This window comes from Onychostoma macrolepis, chromosome 05 (genome assembly GCF_012432095.1).
Source record: "Onychostoma macrolepis isolate SWU-2019 chromosome 05, ASM1243209v1, whole genome shotgun sequence".
NCBI lineage: Eukaryota > Metazoa > Chordata > Actinopteri > Cypriniformes > Cyprinidae > Onychostoma > Onychostoma macrolepis.
In genome coordinates this window covers 15,440,515-15,463,378 of record NC_081159.1, presented here as the reverse complement: position 1 = coordinate 15,463,378, position 22,864 = coordinate 15,440,515, and the positions used below count along the sequence as shown (strand labels likewise).

General features: G+C 37.0%; 1 protein-coding gene across 5 annotated transcripts in view; it reads left to right on the top strand.

The window, feature by feature from the left end:
* Positions 1-2,843: 2,843 nt before the first annotated feature.
* ltbp3 (latent transforming growth factor beta binding protein 3) overlaps positions 2,844-22,864 on the top strand; it is a 38,938-nt gene continuing 18,917 nt past the window's right edge. The window contains exons 1-6 of one of the 5 annotated variants that reach the window (XM_058776791.1): positions 2,844-3,640; positions 17,416-17,564; positions 17,771-17,873; positions 18,367-18,533; positions 18,642-18,747; positions 19,628-19,714. In XM_058776791.1, coding sequence (XP_058632774.1) covers positions 3,400-3,640; positions 17,416-17,564; positions 17,771-17,873; positions 18,367-18,533; positions 18,642-18,747; positions 19,628-19,714 — 853 coding nt within the window. In that variant the 5' untranslated portion in view covers positions 2,844-3,399. The remainder of the gene's footprint in view (positions 3,641-17,415; positions 17,565-17,770; positions 17,874-18,366; positions 18,534-18,641; positions 18,748-19,627; positions 19,715-22,864) is intronic. The other 4 variants (XM_058776792.1, XM_058776788.1, XM_058776789.1 and 1 more) reach the window with 4 other exon arrangements.

The following is a 22,864-nucleotide window of genomic DNA, read 5'->3' as shown; positions in this document are numbered from 1 at the left end:
CTGATTCGACTCCCAATCTCACAGTCGAATATTTGCGGGTGTTATGATCATATCATTTTGGCTATATGGGGGTGCTGAAATGTCTGATTTCACATAGAACAACAATGCAGAATATTAATAACTATGACTGGGACTGTCATATACATAACATTATAATGAGAACACTATTATAGTAAAACACTGTTTAAGTTTAGTTGCCTTGTTTCTGTACGTTGTTGCGTGAAGAAAGCGCCCACAAAAGGAGACGCACAGACACGTTCATGCATTCCGGGCGTTTTGTGCAGATAGCCTATAAGTCGTAATATAACGTTATGTTGTATAAATAACGAAGCATATTCTATATGAGATATGATGAATTAAATCCCATTGATTAAAAACCTGCTATCAGATGCTTCATTCTACTGGTCATTAAGCGCGCGCAGCTCAAAACAGAAATGCAGAACATTAATAACTTCTGTCATATACATAATGTTATAATGAGAGCACTATTGTAAAAAATGTTGTGAATTCTTAGGGTTTCGCTGACGTTTAATGCTATCTTTTAATCAAAACATGAAACATTATTTTTGTATCTGCGAGGCGTCCCTAACGCATTTTCCCTTTGTGTTAACATCAGTAATTATGACTGTCGAATGTCTGACTTGACTCCTGGTAATTTGCCCCCCCGCCCCCAAACATATGATTGGACTATCAGTCGACTGTCGGCAAGATTGGAAAATTCAGATTCGACTATGAAAATCCTTAGTCGGGGACACCCCTAGTATGTTCAATGTTGCTGTAGAAATAATACAAACAATTGTAGTATTTTTTTCTAAGGGCCTGTACATGGTAGACTACTCTAAAGAATACCAGTTAATACATAATTGTATACATATACAAAAATACTTACTGAAATACCATGACACTATTATCCCTGCTGAAAAAAGAGAGAATGGTTTGTTGGTTAAAGCATAACTGTAACCACCATAGACACTGACCCCAGTAATTACAAATTAATTATCACCACCAATATTTGAAATTTGCACCGCTCTGCTGCACTCCATTGTGCAGTGTTCTGTTTGTTGTTATTGTTTTGTTTATTCTTCACAGACAACGGACCTCAGTTTTCCAGTAGCAAATTCAAGAAGTTTTCTTTTTTTCACGAAGCTCACTTGCATTCGCTGTTTGGTCACTTGTAGCTTGCTGCTTTTCATTTCTCTCCAATTTCGCCACTTTCTCTCTTGCACGTTTGGGTTTAATAATCCCTTCTCTTGCCTCCTTGGACTTACTTTTCGGTCAGTCCATACGAGAGAACCACTTCTGACACCATGTTTTGTTTATTCTTCACAGACAGACCCAAACACAATCATTCGTAAGCAGTGTGACATCTTTAATCTTAACCCGCTGACCTCTCCCCAGACACACCCACTTAAAGCCCCATGCATAACAACACAGTTATGGATAACAAAAAACCTTACATTTGAAGGCTGGTGTTCCTCTTTGGTCTTCAATGTAAAATGATTGAGATGGCCAATCTAATCAAAGTAGGCAGGGTTTACAGAAGCAGAGTGCGAATTCCTGCGCAAAATGTCAGTTTTGACGTTGAAAGAGAGCAAGGTATGATTTAATAACAGCTGTTTTACGATAGAAACGTTATCCAGTGATGCCAACTACTCGACTTTTTATCAAATATGGCTGTTTTGAATTGAAAAGTGACATATAGGCAATATTAGGCATACAAATAAATGTGAATATGTATATTTTTAAATATTATTTACAAATGGTTTAAAAGGATCACTTCCTAGCAAGAATTAGACCTAGAATTTCCTTCACTGTTCTAGTTCTTTGTTCGTTATAATAAACAATAGTCCCCCACAGTGTTACCTACTTACCTACATAAATTTACGGTGAAAAACCTGCAGCTATGGTTACCGTAATTCTACCGTAAACAATACGGTAACAACATTTTAGGTTTTATGATTTTAACTTAAATTTACAGTTAAATACCGTAATTTCATTAACTGATATAACGTTAATATACCAACCTATTATAGTACTGAAATCTGTTTTGTACCTTTGAAATACACTGATAACCACCAAATACAGTTGGTGATGAGAAAGGCACATGATGAGCCAAAGCCCATCACAAGCAGCTTTTAAATAATAACATATACAGAAGGTGCACAGTGTCATTCACACGAACACTAAACACCATCATGGTGAGACTCAGTAAACTGACATATGCAACAAACATTAATTTAACAACATTAGATGTAACATACAACCCTAATAAACATAACTGATAAGAAAAAACTTACTTCAAAGAAAAAACATCAAATTCAAACAAAATTTGAAATGCAATGCAGGGAATTCTGGGAACGTCAGTTTACGGTTTTTTCCCTGTAAATTTTACAGGAACTTACCGTTAACCATTTTCACAGTTTTCTACCGTTAAAATCAAGGTCATTTTTTACAGTGTACGGTCTTGGGTTGAAGCCAGTTTGCTTGTCTCCCAGCCTGTCCAAGCTGACAAGAAGTGTCCAACATCTCTCTAAAACCAAGCTGGAAGACCAGTGAACCAGCACATACCTTTTCAGCAGAGCTGTTAAAAGAGTTTTAAAATAAATTTTTAAATCTCATGTGGTAAATTGTCGTCTTGCTCCGCTTAAGTAGTAAACACTGCAAATTCATTAGTGTTGCGCATGCAAAAGTTATGGCCCAGGGCACCGCACCTGGCATTTCCACTGTCATATTTGTGTTTACTGACCGACCGTGACAGCAGCGGAAAATCGCGCGCAGCAGCGTCATAGGGCGCTTGCTGAGTTCGAAATAAGGGGAAAAGAAGGTGGCGAGGAAAAGCACCAACATCAAAACCTCTGTGAGTCCCGCTCCTGTACTGCTCTGGCCCTGCGCCAGCTCGGCTGCCCGTGGATTGGCTCCCGCTTTGCCTCTCCTCCTCCTAAACTTTCCCAAACTGCGATACGCACACACGCCATCCACGCAGCGACTGAAAGTAAGGAGAACTGCTTTAAGGAATGAGGAGTTTTTCACCTTATTCCACTGCCAGGTCGCCCTTTAAAACATGTAAGAATTTGAAAGCGCCTTTTAAAAATGTCGCAAACGACCTCGATGCGGATAATCTGTATTTTTTATCCACCGAACCGGACGTAATTTTTCAAGTTCCTCACTCGAAAGTGGGCTCGGACAGGAAGGCATCGGGGAAACTTTCTGCGCGAGGACTTTCATAGCCAGCGCTGCCTGGGAAGAGAGCGCGTGCTTGCGTATTTTTTCCAAACGGGGCTCCAGCAAAACGTCTTCTGCGGTCGTGCGCGGAGGGACCGCCTGATCCGCTCAGGCTTTTCGGACATATATTGTGGGTGGTAGCGTGAATGCCCTGTGTTGGCATTGAGGGATGCCAGCATGCCCTCGCTGATTCTCTCCCATCTGCTCCTCATCTGGCTCGCGCTCCAGCGGCTGGCTCTGTGCGGCGAGCGCGCTTCCACTCGCGAGCGCTTCAAAGTGGTTATCGCGCCACTCATCTGCAAACGGACTTGTCTGAAGGGCCAGTGTCAGGACACCTGCGAGCAGGGCAACAACACGACCCTCATCGGTGAAAACGGACAGTCGGCGGACACACTTACCGGGCCGGGCTTCAGAGTCGGTAAGTCAACTCAAACAATTTTAGAATGATTATTATTCGGTTTGGTCTGATGACAGGACTGCTCACAAACTCTATTGTTAATGTTTTTGCCACACTTGGATGAAGAAGGACCTTAAAGACAGGCCTATAGTTTACCCAAAAATAAACATTTCACCTTGAATGACTTGAGTTACTTATTTACTTAACCTCATGTTGTTCCAAAACTGTTATGACTTTATTTCTGAAGTAATATTGGTGACTGAAACAGTCATTCTCCATTCACTTTAATTGCATCGTTTTTTCTATACAATGAAAGTGAATGGTGACTGGGCCTGTCATTCTGCCTAACGTTTCTTTTTATGTTTCACTTAGGAAAGTAAGTCATGCAGATGTGGAAGTGTGAATCAATTATGACAGTGTTTTTTTGTTTGTTTGTTTTTTGTGGAGCGAACTGTCCCTTTAATATACAAGCTTTATGGCTGAATATGTGGCACGTGAGTCTGTGAGTGAAAATGCAGTAATAACCGCCTCACTTTTTCTCCGTCTATTTTTCTCTTGCTCTTGGTAATGGTTTCTGCATATTGTCTGGTTGGCAGGGTAGCTCTTGCTCTGAGCTGTATCAGATTGGATGTGGTAAGGCATGGTGCCATAAAGTCTACGCAGCAAGATCTGCACTGCTCACACACATATGCTCTTCTCTTAAACACACACATACTGTACATTCACATTCTTTTTGTCCACATAAACAAACACTCGCAGTCCACAGACTACTAAAATAGTTTGTGTGTGTATGTTAGTAAGAGATACCCCCCTCTGCAAGGACTGGTGTACCAGTTTGTTATTTCAAGTAAAGAATGCCAGGAGCTGATATGCTTAGAGAGTATGGGTAAGCATGTGTGGGTATGTTTAGCTCAACATGTTTGTCTGGGTTTTTCATCAGTATTGTGATGAAAGTGATGGTTATTTTAGTTCTGCTTCTCAGCAGGTTCATTTGGTGTGTTGTCTTTCTTTCTCTCCCTCTTGCTCTCTCTAATTTTGTCTGCTGGATGCCCCCGTGTGCTTTTGAATGTGTTGAGTCCAAAAATAAATAAATGTGGTAAAAATAAAGGAGGAAGCTGAGTCACTGCTGAGTGAAAGCTACATTTATGGAAGTCTGAAGAAGTCCACACACATCAAGCTCTAAGACTCTGACCAAGAGCATCTGTGGTTCGTGGTGTGTTTGAGTGTGTAAGGATGTGGGATAGGAGACTTACTTTCTGAATAACAAACATCATATCTGACCCATATTCTCTGACTTGTTAGAATCTAGTTCTAAAACAAGCACAGCTTTATAATTAGACACAGGTAACTTAATGTTAAGTTTTTGAATAATTTTTAAATTGTTTTAGCTTAGAAGTCTCAAAACAAGAATTCAAAACATAGCTGAAAATACATTTTTGAACTTTGCATAAATATATAATGGCATAAATAACAACAATAATAAGAGTAATATTTATTAGTAAATTATCTTTAATGCATACATTTTAAATTGTAATATTGGTTAATAAACACTTAAAAATAAAGAATACCATACACTACTGCTTGAAAGTTTGGGTCGGTACGATTTTTTAATTTTTAAGTTAATTTTTATGTTCATCAAGGTTGCATTTATTTGATAAAAATAAATAGTAAATATATAGTAAAAATAGTAACATTGTGACAGTTTTAATACAATTCAATGAGTAGAAATTTCAGAAGAACAGAACTTGCACACTCAAAGTGTTCTGTAAGATGTATTTTTTACTTTTGATAAATTAATGGTACTGAATATTCTGTACTGAATAAAAGTTTTTTTTCTTTCTTTCTTTCTTTCTTTCTTTCTTTCTTTCTCTCTCTCGCTCTCTCTCTCTATATATAATTTATTTATTTATTTAATGGTAGTGTATTAAAATCTTATATCCTTTTGCAATATTTCCAAAAAAAACAAAAAAAAAACATCTTTATTAGAAACAAAGCTGATTTGATTTAATAAAGTTAACTGAAAGTCATTTGTACATCCTAAGTAAATAATGAATCACATCCTCAAACACTAAACCTAACTCTTACAGACACTTTTTAATGAATTTCTCAACACATTCTCAGACTCTTATTCTTTCACAAGTCTTTTTGTTTGCATGACAATCTGAGAATTTGTCTGTCTACAGGATTATGAGAACAGACAAGAAGCACCCACATGCTCTTTTCATAATGCTACCCAACAGACTGGTTGAAGTTTTTGTTGTTGTTATCTCATTTATTTAATTTCACCAGACCTGATTTTTTCTGAAACCTTTGGTTCTAGTAAGTCTGTTATGGAATAATACTCTTCTCACAAGGTCTTTCATTTGCTAGCTTAGACTTGTCCAGAGTCCAGATTTCATGGTGTTCAGTGGAAATAAGCACTTCAGCTGCACTCAAATTGTGTTAAAGCTGTATAATCATCATCATCATTAAATAAACCTTTATTTTAATGCCAGCAATAAAATTTGTCATTAGGTTTTTTACATTTTGCTTAAAGCCTGACTCAGCTGTCAAGATGATGCATATTAAATTTTTCTCTGACTTAGTCTTTGTGGTTGCAGTCATGGAATGCACAGACTGTCTGGAGGATCAGGCACCTAAAGACATACTCACATGTCGACTCATCATATTTGATATGCAGAGTCTCTACCTTTTCTTTTTGTTAAAGTAATAGTCACCCAAAAATGAGAATTTGCTGAAAATTTACTCAGCCTCAGGTCATTCAAGATGTAGATGAGTTTGTTTCTTCATCTGAACAGATTTGGAGAAATTTAGCATTACATCACTTGTTTACCAGTGGATCCTCTACAGTGAATGGATGCCGTCAGAATGAGAGTTCAAACAGCTGATGAAAACATCACAATAATCAACAGTTAATCCACACAACTCACACAAACTTGCAGCTTTTCACTTTATAAGATGATAATTGATGTACTGGAAGTTGTGTGGTGGATTATTTTGATGTTTTTATTAGCTGTTTGAACTCTCATTCTGATGGCACCCATTTACTGCAGAGGATCCACTGGCAGGCAAGTGATGTAATGCTAAGTTTCTTCAAACCTACATCTTTCTTCAAACAAACTCATCTACATCTCAAATGGCCTGAAGGTGAGTACATTTTCAGCAACTTGTAATTTTTGGGTAAACTATTTATTTAATATTTGTTTATTTACTGACAGTTTCATTAGCAGTTTGTTAACTACCGAGAAAGCAGCCTCTTTTTCTCTTTTTGTGTTCATCTGTCTGTCTGTCAATGCTAGGCTCTGGGTTTTGTGGTGAGAGGTGTGTAAACCTCAAACCATCCTCCACTTCTGCAGAGTGCCACAGTTGCGATGCCAGCATGCCACAAAAGCACTACCCAATGCCTATTTCAGTCTTCATTCACACACACACACACACACACACACACACACACACACACACTGCCTCTCTTTCACATGTAGGCGTCACATATTTTCTTGTATGTTGGTGACTTCTGTTCATTTCTTTATTTAACTCGGTTCTACTTGCAGCACAGTCTGCGATCCCTCTTTATTTAACTACTTGGGAGTGCAGTGCTCAGTGTATGCTGTGATTAGAGTGCACATAATAGTAAGAGCCAGATTTATTACATAACTAGATATATGAAGTCTTTGGGGCTAATCAGGCTTTATAACTCCCCTGCTCTTATTTTGCTCCTATGCATGGAAAATCCATGCAGCAAGCCACAAAGGAGCAGTTTGAGTGGAAAATGTGTCAGAAATCCAGTCGAACATTCCAGAAGCATGCCAAACTTTGTGTGTTTGTGAGCGTGTGAGTCAGTGGTCATCTACCATTTGCTGTATGAAATGCAGTAGTTATTAGTTTATGTGTCATCAACCTCTGGTTTCTCTGTCCTTTCCCCCTCACTGTCCTTTTTATCTAACCTTTGCTTTTTTGTGGATCATATTTCCCATTCTTCCTTGTAGAGTTTCCCATGCATTTCTTATGCAGAAGATTGAAGAGCAGAGTGAGATGCAATTGGCATAATTGGTCTTGCCAGTCTAAGACTTTGAAACCCCAATTAGAGGTTGTGTTGGAAAGTGATAAGAGAACACTGTGTATAAATGAGTGTCTGTGTTTGAGGGAGAGGTGGCAGCTGTGGGCTTTTTTTAAAGGGCAATATTGAAACTCAGGCCCTTAAACAAGCATTCTGGTTTACTCTGAGTAAACTTACTGCTTTTCACTGTGAGAATGAGGCCAGTTATTTAAAGCAGAGAAGAGGAATGTCTGTATATGTATGTGTATTTGTTATTGGTCGCATACCCTGTAGTTATTCAGAAGTGGAAACATCTGAAGGTTAACGGTAGACAAGGTTTTTGAGTGATAGGGCTAGTTTATTTCTTTTAAACTCTTCATTGGCACTTTTAGCTTTATAGAATTCCCCTCCATAGTCCTTTTGTGATGTTTAGTATTTAAAGGCATAGTTCAGCCAAAAATGAAGTTTGTCATAATTTACTCAAACCTGGATGACAGGTGCATAAAAGATATTTTGAAGAATGCCTTTTTTGTCCATGCAATGAAAGTCAGTTGTTTTGCATCATTGACTTTTATAATATAGACAAAAAAGTTCTTCAAAATATCTTCTTTTGTTTTTCAGAATTTTCATTTTGGGGTGAACTATATCCCTTAGTCCGGACAGGATGAAAACATGGCTGTGAGGTGTAGACCACAGTCTTTACAATGGTACATTCTGTATAAAGGTTCTAGATCACATAATTTTCAAAACTCACAACTTTCAAAACTGTTTTATGAAGATTGAAAGTTTCTTTAAAGCTATGTTTTGTCTGTTAAACAACAGTACAGTCCACTGAACAAACTGTGTTTCTATCCCTCACAGCCTTGCTTTCATTCCTGTCAAAAATTAAATATGGCACCACCCTGACTAAGGAAGGTCCAAGACGTTTAAATATTACTAGTTAATAATATCACAGACTAATTCCACAGACTAATCATAGATCAGCAGGAGGCAGTGATGTCAACCGTTATGTTTGGACCCCTGTTTTTATTTAATCTGCCATCGCAGGGACCCCCTCTATTCAAGGCCCGGGACATCATTTCTGGTTTTCTCTTTCATTGGTGCCCAGGCAAACAGAGACACCAAAACATCAATATTTTCTCAGTCAGACTAAACCTTACAACTTCAGTTAAACATGGACAGATAGAACACCACATTAAGACTCGTTTGATAATTCTGGATTCACAGTAGCACGCTCCAAGAAAAGGTACAAATAGCTTCCAAATACATTTACTGTTTCAACAACTCTCAAAAAAGAAATTTCCAATGAGTCATTTCATCATAGTCTTAGTATACTGTATAAAAGTTAGTTTTTGCAGTGTCTGGCCTATTTTCCCGCTGCACATGAAATTTCCCGTAATATTCCATTCTAAATGTCCCCTTTCCTCTTCCTTTCTCTCCATAAATACACAAATACCTGTCAAGCGCTGACGATGACATCACAGTCACAGTCTCCTGACGGCATTCCATCCATCCACGCTCACATCTGTTTGGCTTTCAGAATCTGGAACCTCTGCAGTTGCCAGGGTTACGACACGTTCTGGCCCCCATGCCACTATGTATAAGAAGCTTGCAAGACACTGTTTCATTGCAGGAAAATGTAAACACTGAGATGAAAGAAAGGGGTTGCCCTGCATTGGTTTGATGTTTTATTTGATGTGTTTGTTTTTTGTAAGATCTGTGGATGGAAGTTATTTTGAAAAATATTTTTAGCTCAGGTCAGACTCTTGACAAAAGTGGAGGTGCTTTGAAGTAAGTGCTGTTTTGGAGAGCTGATTTGTGCTTATTGGAAGTCAAACAGGTTTTAATGCTACAGTTTATGTCTAGGAAAATGTCTGAAAGAAAATGCCTCTGTATTCACGAGAAAAAGGCATCCATACATGCTAGAATGTTAATATTTGTGTTTGTGTGGTATTTGTATGTGGGTATGTTTATATATGTTGATATACAGTACAGTACATGCACATTCCCTTTCAGTAAACACTCACACTTCTCTTTTCTAGACTTTTCTCCAGACTCTAGGTGAGCATTTTTAAAGCGTCTCTGATGTTTTTATGACTGTCAGGTTTAACACACTGCTGATAGTGAATATATATAGTTAGTATATTTTTGGGAAACTTGGGTTCAGCATTATAATGGGTGTGTGCTTGTTGTTTTTGTTATTTTGCTGCCCACAGAAATAAACAGTCCCAGGCTTTTGTCAAGAAACTGAATTAGGTTGACTATTCTTTTGCCCCACCTTCTGTTTTGACACTAATGGCCACTTTTATATTTTCCGTATGTTTGTGTTTAGAACACTAAATTATAGTTGCTAACATACAATTTAATGGGAGGGTTTGATGGTGTTTTTTCTAGTAACTTTGTTAGCAGATAAGTTAGTTGGTATTGATGTGTTAGTGGGTGTGTGAAGTGCTGTGTTTTCTAGATGATAATTGAAGAAATGTGTTAAAGTGGGCAGTGTAATGAATTTCAATACTTTTTATTCTGTTCAGAGTAGAACTGTCATTCTTACATGCCTGCAGCTCTTTTACACACTACCGTGCAAAACTTTCAGTCAGTAAGATTTTCTTTTGAAAGAAAGTAAATTGATCAATCATGACAGGAAAGACGTCTCTAATGTTACATTTATAAATGTTAATATCTATTTCAAATAAATGCAGACTTGGTGAGCACAAGAGAAAAAAAATCATTCCGACCCCAAACGTTTGATAGTGCGCGTGTGTGTGTGTGTGTGTGTGTGTGTATGTGTGTGTGTATGCGTGTGCACATTTGTATTATGTTTTTTTTGTTGTTTTTTTTTACAGTGCATGATATAGGTAATGTTTTACTGATGTTTTTTAGATCAACGTCATGACCTTACTGATTTGTTGAAAGGCAGGTCAGTGGTTGTTGCCTATCCATATTAGGATTACCGCTTACTGCTTGTGTGTTTATTCAGTCCAGCGCCACAGTAACCTGTTGGCCAATGTGTCTGCTTGGTCATTGAGTCACTTGCAGTTTTTTCTTGTATATTTTAGATGTTTATTTTATAAGCAACATTACATTTGTAAAAATTGGGCAAAATGAAACTCTTGGTTGGTCTTTTGTTCCACATCTGATCAGTCCCCTTCCTTTTGTCATGTTTAAAGGGGTCTTGAACTGAGAAATCAAAATTCCCTTAACCTTTTGATACATAAGAGGTCATTGTGCTATAAAAACATTCTGTAAATTTTAGAACTCAAAACTTTCTCATTAGTCTAAAACAGCTTTTATTGAAGCCAGTCTGTCCAAACGACAGGTTGTGGAATGTGCCACTTTATGACATAATTGTGTGTCTAAACACTGCCTCCGCCGAAGAAGATCAACACCTGCTTCTACATTGCTGCCTGTTTAGCCCCGCCTACCTATTCGCGCACATAGTAGGTAAATGATATGACGAACTTGGTCCTTCACTTCATTTTACTGCAAATTCGTTTACTAACAAGGCACAAATCGACCCAGGATTTTCAGATCGATTGAAACTAAATGACGTAACTGTTTTTATTATTTGGTCACTATTGCTTTGTCTGTTATTACAGATTGTTTTATATGAGTATTTGTGTAGTTTTAACCTAAATCACATCAGCGTCCATCTGTGAAGGATGTAGGCTGTCAAACATACACAACTGTTAGCCAATCATAGCAGTTGGCATTTACTTCCAAGTCCACAATCCGCCACACTTATTCAAATGGAGCGTTCCAATGACGGGGTCAAAACAGGACAGAAAATAGTCTATTACTTCTAAATTATGATGTTTTTTGATGTAAAAATCTTGATAACATTTGACTGTTTAAATGGGTCAGCCATTAATCACTCTCGCGTGTAGGTGTTAAAGCTTATCTGAACTGAATAACCCTGCAGCTAAAGCATACATGACTAGTGTTGACTGGTGCTAAAGTGATTCATCTGTGTGCGGAGATGGCTGGGGATAAAAGCACTGGTGCTTTATTAATGAAAATACTCTCTCTTTCTTTCTCTCTTACTTTCTCTGTATATGTGTATATATAGGCCTTCATATAGAGAAAAAGAGAGACTTAATGTCTAATATGTATATTATAATAATTAATAAAAGCACGAGTGGATTGTGTTAAGTCATGTGTCTTTCTGCCAGGGAGAGCCAGTGCTCTGGGTGTATCTGTCTGAGCTTGCTGGCCTTTGTGCCAGGGTATCTGAGGAATGTGAACATTTCTTTGCTTCTACACCACTGTACCAATGGTACTGTACCACAGCACTCATGGGTGTCTTTCTTCCTCTCGCACACACACCTAAGGGCCTAGTTCCTGCTCTGCCACTGGTGCATTAAAGGAAAACAGCTTACATTTTTTTTTGTGTGTGAATATTTAAACAATCTCATTTTTTCCTTTTCCACTATCTGTCATTTACTCATTCCTCCATTCATTTAAAAAAAAAATTCCTCTGAAACCTCTGAAACAATTATACCTATTTCCTTAGTTTTAAAAAATACTTTATGGCCAGCGGTTTGCAGTATAACTGTTTAAAAGCTGTGTGTTTCTTTGTGAGTGAAGTGTGTGTGTGTGTGTGTGTGTGCGTGCATGTAGTTTCAGAGAGAAGTCAGAGTCCATAACTTTTTTCATACCATAATTTTTTTGGGTTAAAGACATTTATTGAACACAATATGAGATAAACACGAAGAGACATAATCCGGTTCTACACTGAGGAACAGAGATACAGAGCTGACAACAATATTGTGTTAACAGGTTTTGATGGAGAGTGCTAAAGTTTGCCTTCTTTGATTTGATTTGTTCACATGCACTACCATTCAAAAGTTTGGGGTCAGAAAGTTGAAAAAAAAAAATTTAATACACATTAAATTGATCAAAAGTTTAAAAAAAATATTTCAGTTAAAAGCTGTTCTTTTGAACTTTTTTCAAATAATGCTGAAAAATGTTATGAAGAAGTGTTTATTAAAAACTAAATCAGCATATTAGAATGATTTTTAAAGGGTCATGTGACACTGAAGACTGAAGAAATGGCTGCTGAAAATTTTGCTTTGCCATCGCAGGAATAATTTACATTTTAAAATATATTAAAATAGAAAACAGTTCTTGTAAATTGTAATAATATTTCACAATATTGCAGCTTTTACTGTATTTTTGATCAAATAAGTAGCATTGGTGAGTATAAGAAACACTTTCAAAAATATTAAAAAAAAAAAACTTTAACAACCCCAAACATTTTAATGGTGACTTTTATATATATTTTGCAGTGTGCTCAACGGGTGTTGCTCCTCTATTACAGAGTCACATAGAGATTGCAGTTTTATTGCTCAGACATTGCTCTTTAATATCTTAAGAGACTTAGGTACAAATCATTTACATTCATTTAGAATCTGCTAAGATTGTTTTGAGTTCTTAATGAAACTTCTGACTTGATGGCAGACTTTGATATCTTGGTAAATCTGAGCATAGTCTGAGTTATTATTAAATCTGAGTTATTATTGAGATGGAGAGGACGAGAAACTTGTTTATTTTACCTCGAGAAATTTAAAGGAAAACTCTTAGTTTGCTCTCTAATCATGGCTGGCTGCAAGTGATGACATATTAAAGACATCTCATATGTAATTTTGTCTTGGCACAGGATTCTTTTTTAAATGAGCTTTTAGCTGGCATTTGACTGAGGCTAAGGTCGCTGACTCTTATGTGATTTACGTTGAGTATAGTTTGACCTACCCCCACAATATATTACATTACATCAACTAGAATGAACTAGTATGGTGGCCAGAACAAAAATAAAAATATTTTAAATATTTAACTGGTGAGTAAAGACATTTTAAGAACACAATCTGTAAAAGGTTATTTATTTTCCTTTTGTGTCTCAGATTAAAGACATTCAAGGACCTGATTTGAACCCTGCTATAGCAAAGCTGATTTATCCATTGCTGTGGCAGGTTTGTGGATTCAGCTGCCTGCTTTTTATACTGAGGTGTGAGAAAGCTGATATGAAGCTTTCAGCTTCTTACTGTAAATACATAGTGATTTTCAGACAGGCAGAGGATTAGATGAGCACAGCAGACACACCCCCAACTAACCCGCAGAAAATCATCACAAGGTCTGTCCTATCGTATACACCCCACCCATCAACACACACATACGCACACATATTGGGTCTGTTAAATCCATTAACATGCTCTTTAGCTCAGACAAAGAGTAAGAAAGTATTTGACATTCCTCAGAAATCGTAAGCACACGATATGTTGAAAGATTTCTATAGCTTTTGTCAGTGTTCTGGCCTTTCTGAGATTAATGTAAATATTTTATAAGCAAAACAAAGCTAGTCGAAGCAGATTTAGACAATCAAACTAAAATTTTGGGTATAAGAGGGAAGGATATACTACAAAAGCACCACGTTCCCTGTGAACTAAATGCTGCTGGGAAAAGTCACATGTATGTGTGTGAGTTAGTGGTGTAGTGAAGTCTAAAGCTGTATTTTTGAAACCTCTGTCTGTCTGGAGCACTGCAATTAACTCAGCAAGCACAGACACACTGAGGCATTCCCACACACATACACACACAGACAGCTTCACATACACAAATCTACACACAGTTATGAATATATCTGCACATCATAGGCAAAAACACAAGCTTCCACACAGAAAATCACTCACAGCCATATATACACACCCACATAGGAATTAAAGCTTCACGGTACACATGCACTCACTGACAGAATGGCACTTTACATTCAGTATGTCTCTGCTATGATTACTGGACATTTAGAAAGGTAGGAAGAAAGCAATAAAGTAAGAAAGAAACCTTTTTACTTTTCATGTTCTACTCTTGTGGCTGTTTGTTTTTGTTTTTGCTACAAACTAGGTTGTTTGTTTGTGTCTGTATTAGCTTGGTTTTGCCTCTCTGTCTCTCTCATAAGCACATTTATATAAAGTCATCCTATTTTTATGTAAAATAAGAATGCTGGTGGTGTGGAAGCTTGAATCAGTGTGAGCGTGTGTGGGTGGTAGTCATATGCACGCAGACAGACTCTGGCCAGCTGTAATTGTTTCCGTGTGTTGTCCTCATCAAGCTACAGGCGAGCCACAGTTTGCAACTGCCAGCCTGATCATATGCCTTTGTGCTCTTCAGAATGTCCTCTGGTTGTCCAATCTGGAATTTCTATATTGTTTTGCACATCTGCTGTCAAGATCTTTGCAGTACTGCACTAACTTCATGGTTGTTGGCTCAATTGTGGCTTGTTTTTCTTTCTAAAATGCTTTTAAATTGTTTACCTTCATGTTTGTTTGTAAATTGTGTTCCTGACAACATTTTCTTCCATATTAAGTCTAAAACTAGGAGATTAATGTTACAATAAATACAACCCGAATTCTGGAAATGTTGGGATGTTTTTTAAATTTGAATAAAATGAAAACTAAAAGACTTTCAAATCACATGAGCCAATATTTTATTCACAGTAGAACATAGAGAACATAACAAATGTTTAAACGGATAAATTTGACACTTTTATCCACTAAATGAGCTCATTTCAAATTTGATGCCTGCTACAGGTCTCAAAAAAGTTGGCACGGGGGCAACAAAGGGCTGAAAAAGTTAGAAATTTTGAAAAGATTCAGCTGGGAGAACATCTAGCAGCTAATTAAGTTAATTGACATCAGGTCTGTAACATGATTAGCTATAAATGGGATGTCTTAGAGAGGCAGAATCTCTCAGAATTAAAGATGGGCAGAGGCTCTCCAATCTTTGAAAGAGCGTGTTAAAAGATTGTGGAATACTTTAAAAACAATATTCCTCAATGTCAAATTGCAAAGCCTTTGCAAAACTCATCATCTACAGTGCATAACATCATCAAAAGATTCAGAGAAACTGGAGAAATCTCTGTGCGTAAGGGACAAGGCCGAAGACCTTTGTTGGATCCCCGTGGTCTTGGGGCCCTCAGACGACACTGCATCATTCATCGGCATGGTTCTGTCATTGACATTACTAAATGAGCCCAGGAATCCTTCCAGAAACCACTGTCGGTTGACACAATCCGCTGTGCCATCTGCAGATGCCAGCTAAAGCTCTATCATGCAAAAAGGAAGCCATTATGTGAATATGGTCCAGAAGCGCTGTTGTGTCCTGTGGGCCAAAGCTCATTTAAAATGGACTGTTTCAAAGTGGAAAAGTGTTCTATGGTCAGACGAGTCCAAATTTGACATTCTTGTTGGAAATCACAGACGCCATATCCTCCGGGCTAAAGAGGAGGGAGACTTTCGGCATGGGCAGCTTGCATGTTTTGGAAGGCATTATGAATACTGAAAGGTATATAAAGGTTTTAGAGCAACATATGCTCCCCTCCAGACGACGTCTATTTCAGGGAAGGCCTTGTGTATTTCAACAGGACAATGCAAAACCACATACTGCAGCTATTACAACAGCATGGCTTCATAGTAGAAGAGTCTGGGTGTTGAATTGGCCTGCCTGCAGTCCAGATCTTTCGCCTATAGAGAACATTTGGCGCATCATTAAACGAAAAATACGTCAAAGACGTCCACGAACTCTTAAGCAGCTGGAAACATATATCAGGCAAGAATGGGACCAAATTCCAACACCAAATCTCCAGAAACTCATAATCTCGATGCCCAGATGTCTTCAAACTGTTTTGAAAAGAAGAGGAGATGCTACACCATGGTAAACATGCCCCCGTCCCAACTATTTTGAGACCTGTAGCAGGCATCAAATTTGAAATGAGCTCATTTTGTGCATACAATTGTAAAATTTCGCAGTTTAAACATTTGTTATGTTATCTGTGTTGTATTGTGAATACATTTTGGCTCATGTGATTTGAAATTCTTTTAGTTTTCATTTTATTCAAATTAAACAAAAAACAAAAAAAACGTCCCAACATTTCTGAAATTCGTGTTGTATGTTTAAACAAAAATTCTTGCTGATTATAGGCTAGAAGTCAAAATTTGCATGTGTGATTTACAGGATTTTAGATATAGATATTTAATGGATATTTGTTTATCATGTTTTTTAGTTGAGATTAGATTTAGCTCATTAATTTTCTTGCTATTAAAAAGCATTGCTATTATTATAGTACAGTGTAGTACTACACACCGCTGCAGCATAGTTTTTTTTTTAGCATGTAGTATTTAGGGTTTTTCTTTTTTCCAAATAGTACATTTTAAAAACTATAAAATCTATACTATAAACTGTAGAAACTCTAAAAATAGTGTTTTCATGCTTGCTGTCAGTATTGTCTATAATCATTAGTTAAATCATCAACTATGATTTTATTATTTTTTTTTTTTAAATAAAGTTTAATAAAACATTTTGTCATATTCTACCTTTCATTCAGGTGTCACTGAATATACTCTTGAATAATTTATAGAGTAGCTCTTCACAGGGCAGAACAAAATAACAGAAAGACACCGGATTTTTCCCTCTGAAACCACCATGAGCTGGTATTAAATAATGATGCCAGTGTTCCAGAATAATCTGGTTAAGCCTGGCTTGATATTTCAGCCCACATAAGAGAGCTCTAACCAGACCACAGTCTGACACGCCACAATATAAAGCAGATACTCTGAATACATGTTTAAACCAGGCCTTGTGCTTTTGTGACAGTGAAAAATAAAGTGCATTCTGCCCTCATAAATAATTAGTATATTTAATATAAAATAATAATTAATATCTAAATATTGTCAAACCTGATGTGTCATGTCGAATCTGTAATCTGTGTTTGCAGTGGTGTGCCCTCTTACCTGTATGAATGGAGGAGTATGCAGTACCCGCACACACTGTCTCTGTCCACCAGGCTTCACCGGACGCCTCTGCCAATTTCCACTTCGGACTCAGGCTTCTCGAGGCAACAAGCAGCCAGTCTACAGCTTACAGGTGAGTGTCTCCTTCACACTGTGTTTTCCACTGATTTAATTGTAAATGCACCCTTTTTCCAGTTGTCATCTTAATTCCGAACAGACAAACTGATGTTGGAAAACCAGTTTTGATAGAAAGAATATACTGAATGTGTCTTATGTCTCTTGAGGGTTTTATCCTGATTTTTTAGATTAATAATTAATTGAGAATAATTGATTCCTGAGTCCCAGAGTCTGTCAGAGGCAGGTGGCACAGGTGGGCGGCAGCAGATGACACAGACACACTCTGTGATCACTCTGCAAGGCGCTGGACATCACTCTTCTGAAGGTAATTGGCACACAGGACATTTTCACTTATAATATGACTGAAATGTGGTCTCATTTACATAAATGTGTACACGTGAAAAACCTATGTGAGAATCTTTTCATGCAGCAATAGCAATCGAAAGAGTAACTAAAGCTCATTCTATAACATTCTGTGCGTCTATAGCTCAGTCTGGGATGATGGGTTCAAAACATGATCATATGTCATCTAGGTCAATATAAATGTGTTTTTTTTTACAGTGTTGTTATTGTATAGTATAAAAAATATAAAAATCATTTAAAACTAAAACTAAATAAAAAGAAAAATCTAATTAATTAATAAATAAATAAACTAATAAATTCTATTGTAGTATATAAATAATACTAAAAATAAGACTTTTTTTAGAATTTGTGATATTAAATCGTATATTAATGCTTAATGCTTCTAAACTTAATTGTTATTTAAAAAGTTATTTAAAAATAACTGTGCATTTCCTTTTTGGACCCTATCTTTCCAGTGCAGGTCAATGTTCGTGTTGTTCACGCGCCAGACACTTCAGTTGTCATTCATCCTCTCGACCAATCAGAGAACAAGCCTCACAGTACCAAGACTGTGACCCGCCTCCCTCCACAGACACACAAGCCAAAGGGGAGGTGCTTCCAGGAAACCACACCCAAACAGGCTGTGAGTGATAGAAGTAGATGAGATGATACACAAAATCTGATTTGCCTATGAATTTCTTATTTAATATATATTTAACAACACTCTACTTATTACTCTTTCTTTTTACAGTGTAGTAGTAACCCTCTCCCTGGTTTGACCAATCAGGAAGACTGCTGTGGCAGTGTGGGTAATTCCTGGGGCCAAAATAAATGTTACAAATGCCCATTACTACCTTGTAAGTTCAAATAATTTCTGTTATATAATTTAACTTTTCTTTGGGAGTTGCATTTTACTGTTTCTGTCCAAGATCAAAGTGTCTGTCCAGCCAAAAACAATCCCTTCTTATTACTAATTCTTTAAAAATAACAGTTCATCTCACTCGACTTTGTTTTTCCTTATAAATTCACCCTGTCATAGCTTGACAGGTGGGAATGTGTCATTGCAGTCTTGGAGTTAAGTTTCAATATGGGCTAGAAGAAAAATGTTTTTTTCCACTCCCGTTTTCTCTCTGTAACTCATTTGATGTCTCAGAGCTCAGTCAGACGGTGATCCTGGCCTGGTGAACACTTCTGTGTGTGAGTGGATGTGTGTTAGTGTTTGCGTTCGAGTGTGTGTGAATGTCTGCGAGTGTCTTCGTGCCTCAGCAACATCACCATATTTTCCAGTGACACACCCTTTGCAGTAAAAGGAGACAAAAGTGAAGGCTGGAAAAAAGGATGAAAAAATGTTGGCTTTGGCAAAAGCCTTTCTGGAAAGCCACTCTGTCTCTGTTCTCGCATGTTCTTATACAGAAGAGAAAATATCAGCTTCAGAGAAATGTTCCCACTGTGGCCATTTTCTCACTTTCTCACACACACAGAAGTGAAGCACATCACACACAGCACACCACGCTACCAGTTTCTCTTGGATTAAATCTCCTCACAGACACTTCTTTCATCAATTTTCTCAACGTCTTCCACCGCTTTCATTTTTATTTAGCTTTGTTTTACATTCTCTTCATTGGTGTGATGTTTCACAGTTTCATGTTCTGGCTTAGTCAAACAACCAAAGCAGCTAGTACAGATGCTTTTTCTAGGAGAAATGATTAGTAATTTGTCTGAATTTCTCTTGTTCAGATGCTGGGAAACACCAGACTATAGTAGAGGACTTTGGCTCCACGTGCCCTCAGGGATACAAGAGACTCAACAGCACTCACTGCCAAGGTAATGTGTGTGTACATGCCGGATTGTGTGTGTTGTATAGGTTTTACAAATTTTAATTATGTTGGTTGTCATAAAATGTACACATCTATGAGCATTAAATTAACACAAACAAGACGGCTGCCAAAACTTTTTCTATCATGCGGTTTAGGGGAAATATCACATCCAACCACAGGCAGAAAAATAGTTTATACTTCTGTTTGCTACATAGCCAGACCAGTGGTTTTTATTTTGACAAGATTATTGATGATGAAACTCATGTGTAGTAGGCGGAGTTTATGATAACTATCATAAACTGAAACTACTCAGTCACGTGATCTAATTATCTTAGTATTAATATAAAAATAATATAGTAATTGTTATAACATTATTTCAGTCATAACAACTCTTATGATAGATTGAAAAATCTTTATTAATGTAAATTAGGGATGCACCAAATGTTGATGCAACCAAAATTATTCAGCCAAAAATAGCAAAAAAAGCTCTTTCGGTGTTCAGCCAAATAAGCGAAAAGACCAAATAAATTGCACCGAACAAAGATGTGATGCGATCAAATAGCAACCAGTGTAGAGTGAGAGGTGCTTTATAATGCAGCAAACATGTCGGTAGTGTGGTAGCATTTAAAACTGTCCGAGAAAGATGCAAAAATCATTACAAGCACCGACAGTGAGAGACCATTTAGTGCTGCATCGCATGTCTTCGACAAGAAGAGGAAGGGGTGGTTGTTGCTGGTTACTGTATGATGACTCAAATCACCAAATGGCCTTAAACAACTGCAGCGCTATCTGCTTGTTAGCCAGGGTCAGTTGATCAGTAACATTTTTATGAATTTTTAGAAGGCATGTGACAATGCAATGCATGCGACAAACATCTTCGCAATTCGTAATGAGAATCATTTATAAATCTACTGTTGTCAACAAGAGGAAGCACTGAGGTCTTCCTACGGGTTTCCGTCAAAATAAAAGCAGAGAAAAAGCAGGAACTTTATCAACATTCATAAATGTTAGTATTGTAATTTTACTGTTGTTCTGTAAAATAAAATCAAGACAATGATAATGATAATAATAATTACAACAGCTCTATTAATAAATTTATTATAACACTCACACATAGTGGTCAAATTGAGATCTTAAAAGAAGTCTTTTCAGCTCAGCAAGGCTGCATTTATTTGTACAGTAAAAATACATGCCTGATTCAAGAAGGGGGTCTCCAAAATGGCCAAAGAATATTATTTTACTAACTTATTCATTTTAAGTTAAATTGTGCTTTGTCAGTATAATGTCTGCTAGACTGTACAAATGTTCAGTGTTAAAAAAATGTAAATTGTTGTTTTGTAATTGATTTTTTCTTTAAAAAGCAAGACAAAACAGTAAAAAGCACAATTTGGCTGTTTAATTTATGCGATATGGAAAAAAATTGGCAAAATACATGAGGAAAAAACACAAAAAAACGTGTTTGGTATACCCCCTTCAGCACAGTGTTTCATTTTGTTCGGTTTCAGCTTTAACCAAGAATTTTAATTTCAGTGCATCCCTAATATAAATAGAATGTGCATAGGTTTGGTCTTGGCAGACTAGATCTGCTACGCTGCTGCTGCAGGGCAAGGAGACTTGCTTCTGCTAAACGCTCTGATCATAAAATTAAAGCATAGCATTCATTGAATACATCCTGGTTATATAGGTAAACAGTAATGAGTATGTGAATCTGATTGGCTGGGAACATTGAATTAAATGAACCAATTAGAATGCGAGTAGAGTTTCATGGCTGAACTATTCACAAAATTCACATGTATTTAAAGCTATAACAACTCCCTCTAGGGCCCTTTATGGTAGAGATGTTGTCACAGAATTTCCTAAACACCTACAGAAATCTGCAATTAGTCCTGTATAGTTGCTGCATTAAAAAGGATTTTATCTTAGAAATGCAAGTAATAGTAGAGCAGTCCTGATATCCATTCCAGATACAGAAGTCAAGGACTTTCTGCCAGTTAGGAGACAGTTTGGATTACTGTGGTATATTTTCCTGCATAGTTTCAGATTTAGAATAATAGCAGAAGAGAACATAAAAATATCAGATAATTCAGCGATAAGCTCCATTTATGATCCCATTGAGGGAGATGCTTGGTTGGGACAAGGCAAGTAAATAAATTGTACACTAGCAAAATGACTTACAACATCTGTCAGGTTTTAGTGTGAGCAGATGCTTCAGACCTTTCATATACTGTAGGTGCCCTCTTAAATGAAAACATTTCTCAGATTTAGGAGAAATCAGAAGAAATGAAAGGTGAACAATGTGATCAGAGCAAATTGCACAAAATGAAGAATTTAAGATGAAGACAACAGCAGTTAAATTGCATCATTTCTTCAGATGATGATCTTCCCAATTAACAAAACTGCATACTGTCTTGGGTGTTATCTGATAAAACATGCTTTTGCTTGAATGTTACAGATGGAAATACCCATTGAGTATAAGAATAGATATTACTCAGCTTCAGTGTAATCCAGATAAACAGAGAGCTACACAGTTTAGCTGCCAGACTGAATGCTTGAGAACACTGTATATAACGTTCTGTCCAAAGGAAAATCAAATGAATTTTTGACATCAATGGTAACAATAAACCCTAGTTACTCCGATAATGTTTTGACCTTGAGCCTATCATCTTCTTGATGCAGAAACCTACATTTATGTTTTCATAAAAAAACTTAGTGTAGAGCACTGTATAAACTGCAGGCACCCATGTACAATAGAATACTAACTCTTCCTTCTCAATTGGAAGAAGTTACAAAAATTGGAAAGAAACATTTTCTGGCATCTTTATTTTCATTGTTAAAAATTCAGCTTCATAAATTCTTAGATGATGGAAAACCCATCAGCGCCATCTCTGACTGCAATTGAATTACTTAACAGCCCTAACAATGACAGCTGGAAAATCAGTTACAAAACTGTATCTTTGACAAGATGAAGAGACTTGAGTTCTTTCTCTTTGACGTGAAATGTCTCAGTTGGTTTACCTTGATTTAACTGAATTTGATTTCTTTAAAGGATAGTCTATTAACCATTGTAGGCAATGTTAGGCCATCTTAAATTTTACCTATGAACATAATCTAAACATTCACCCTGATCCTAAGCCAATACCAGGACCAAAAATTATTG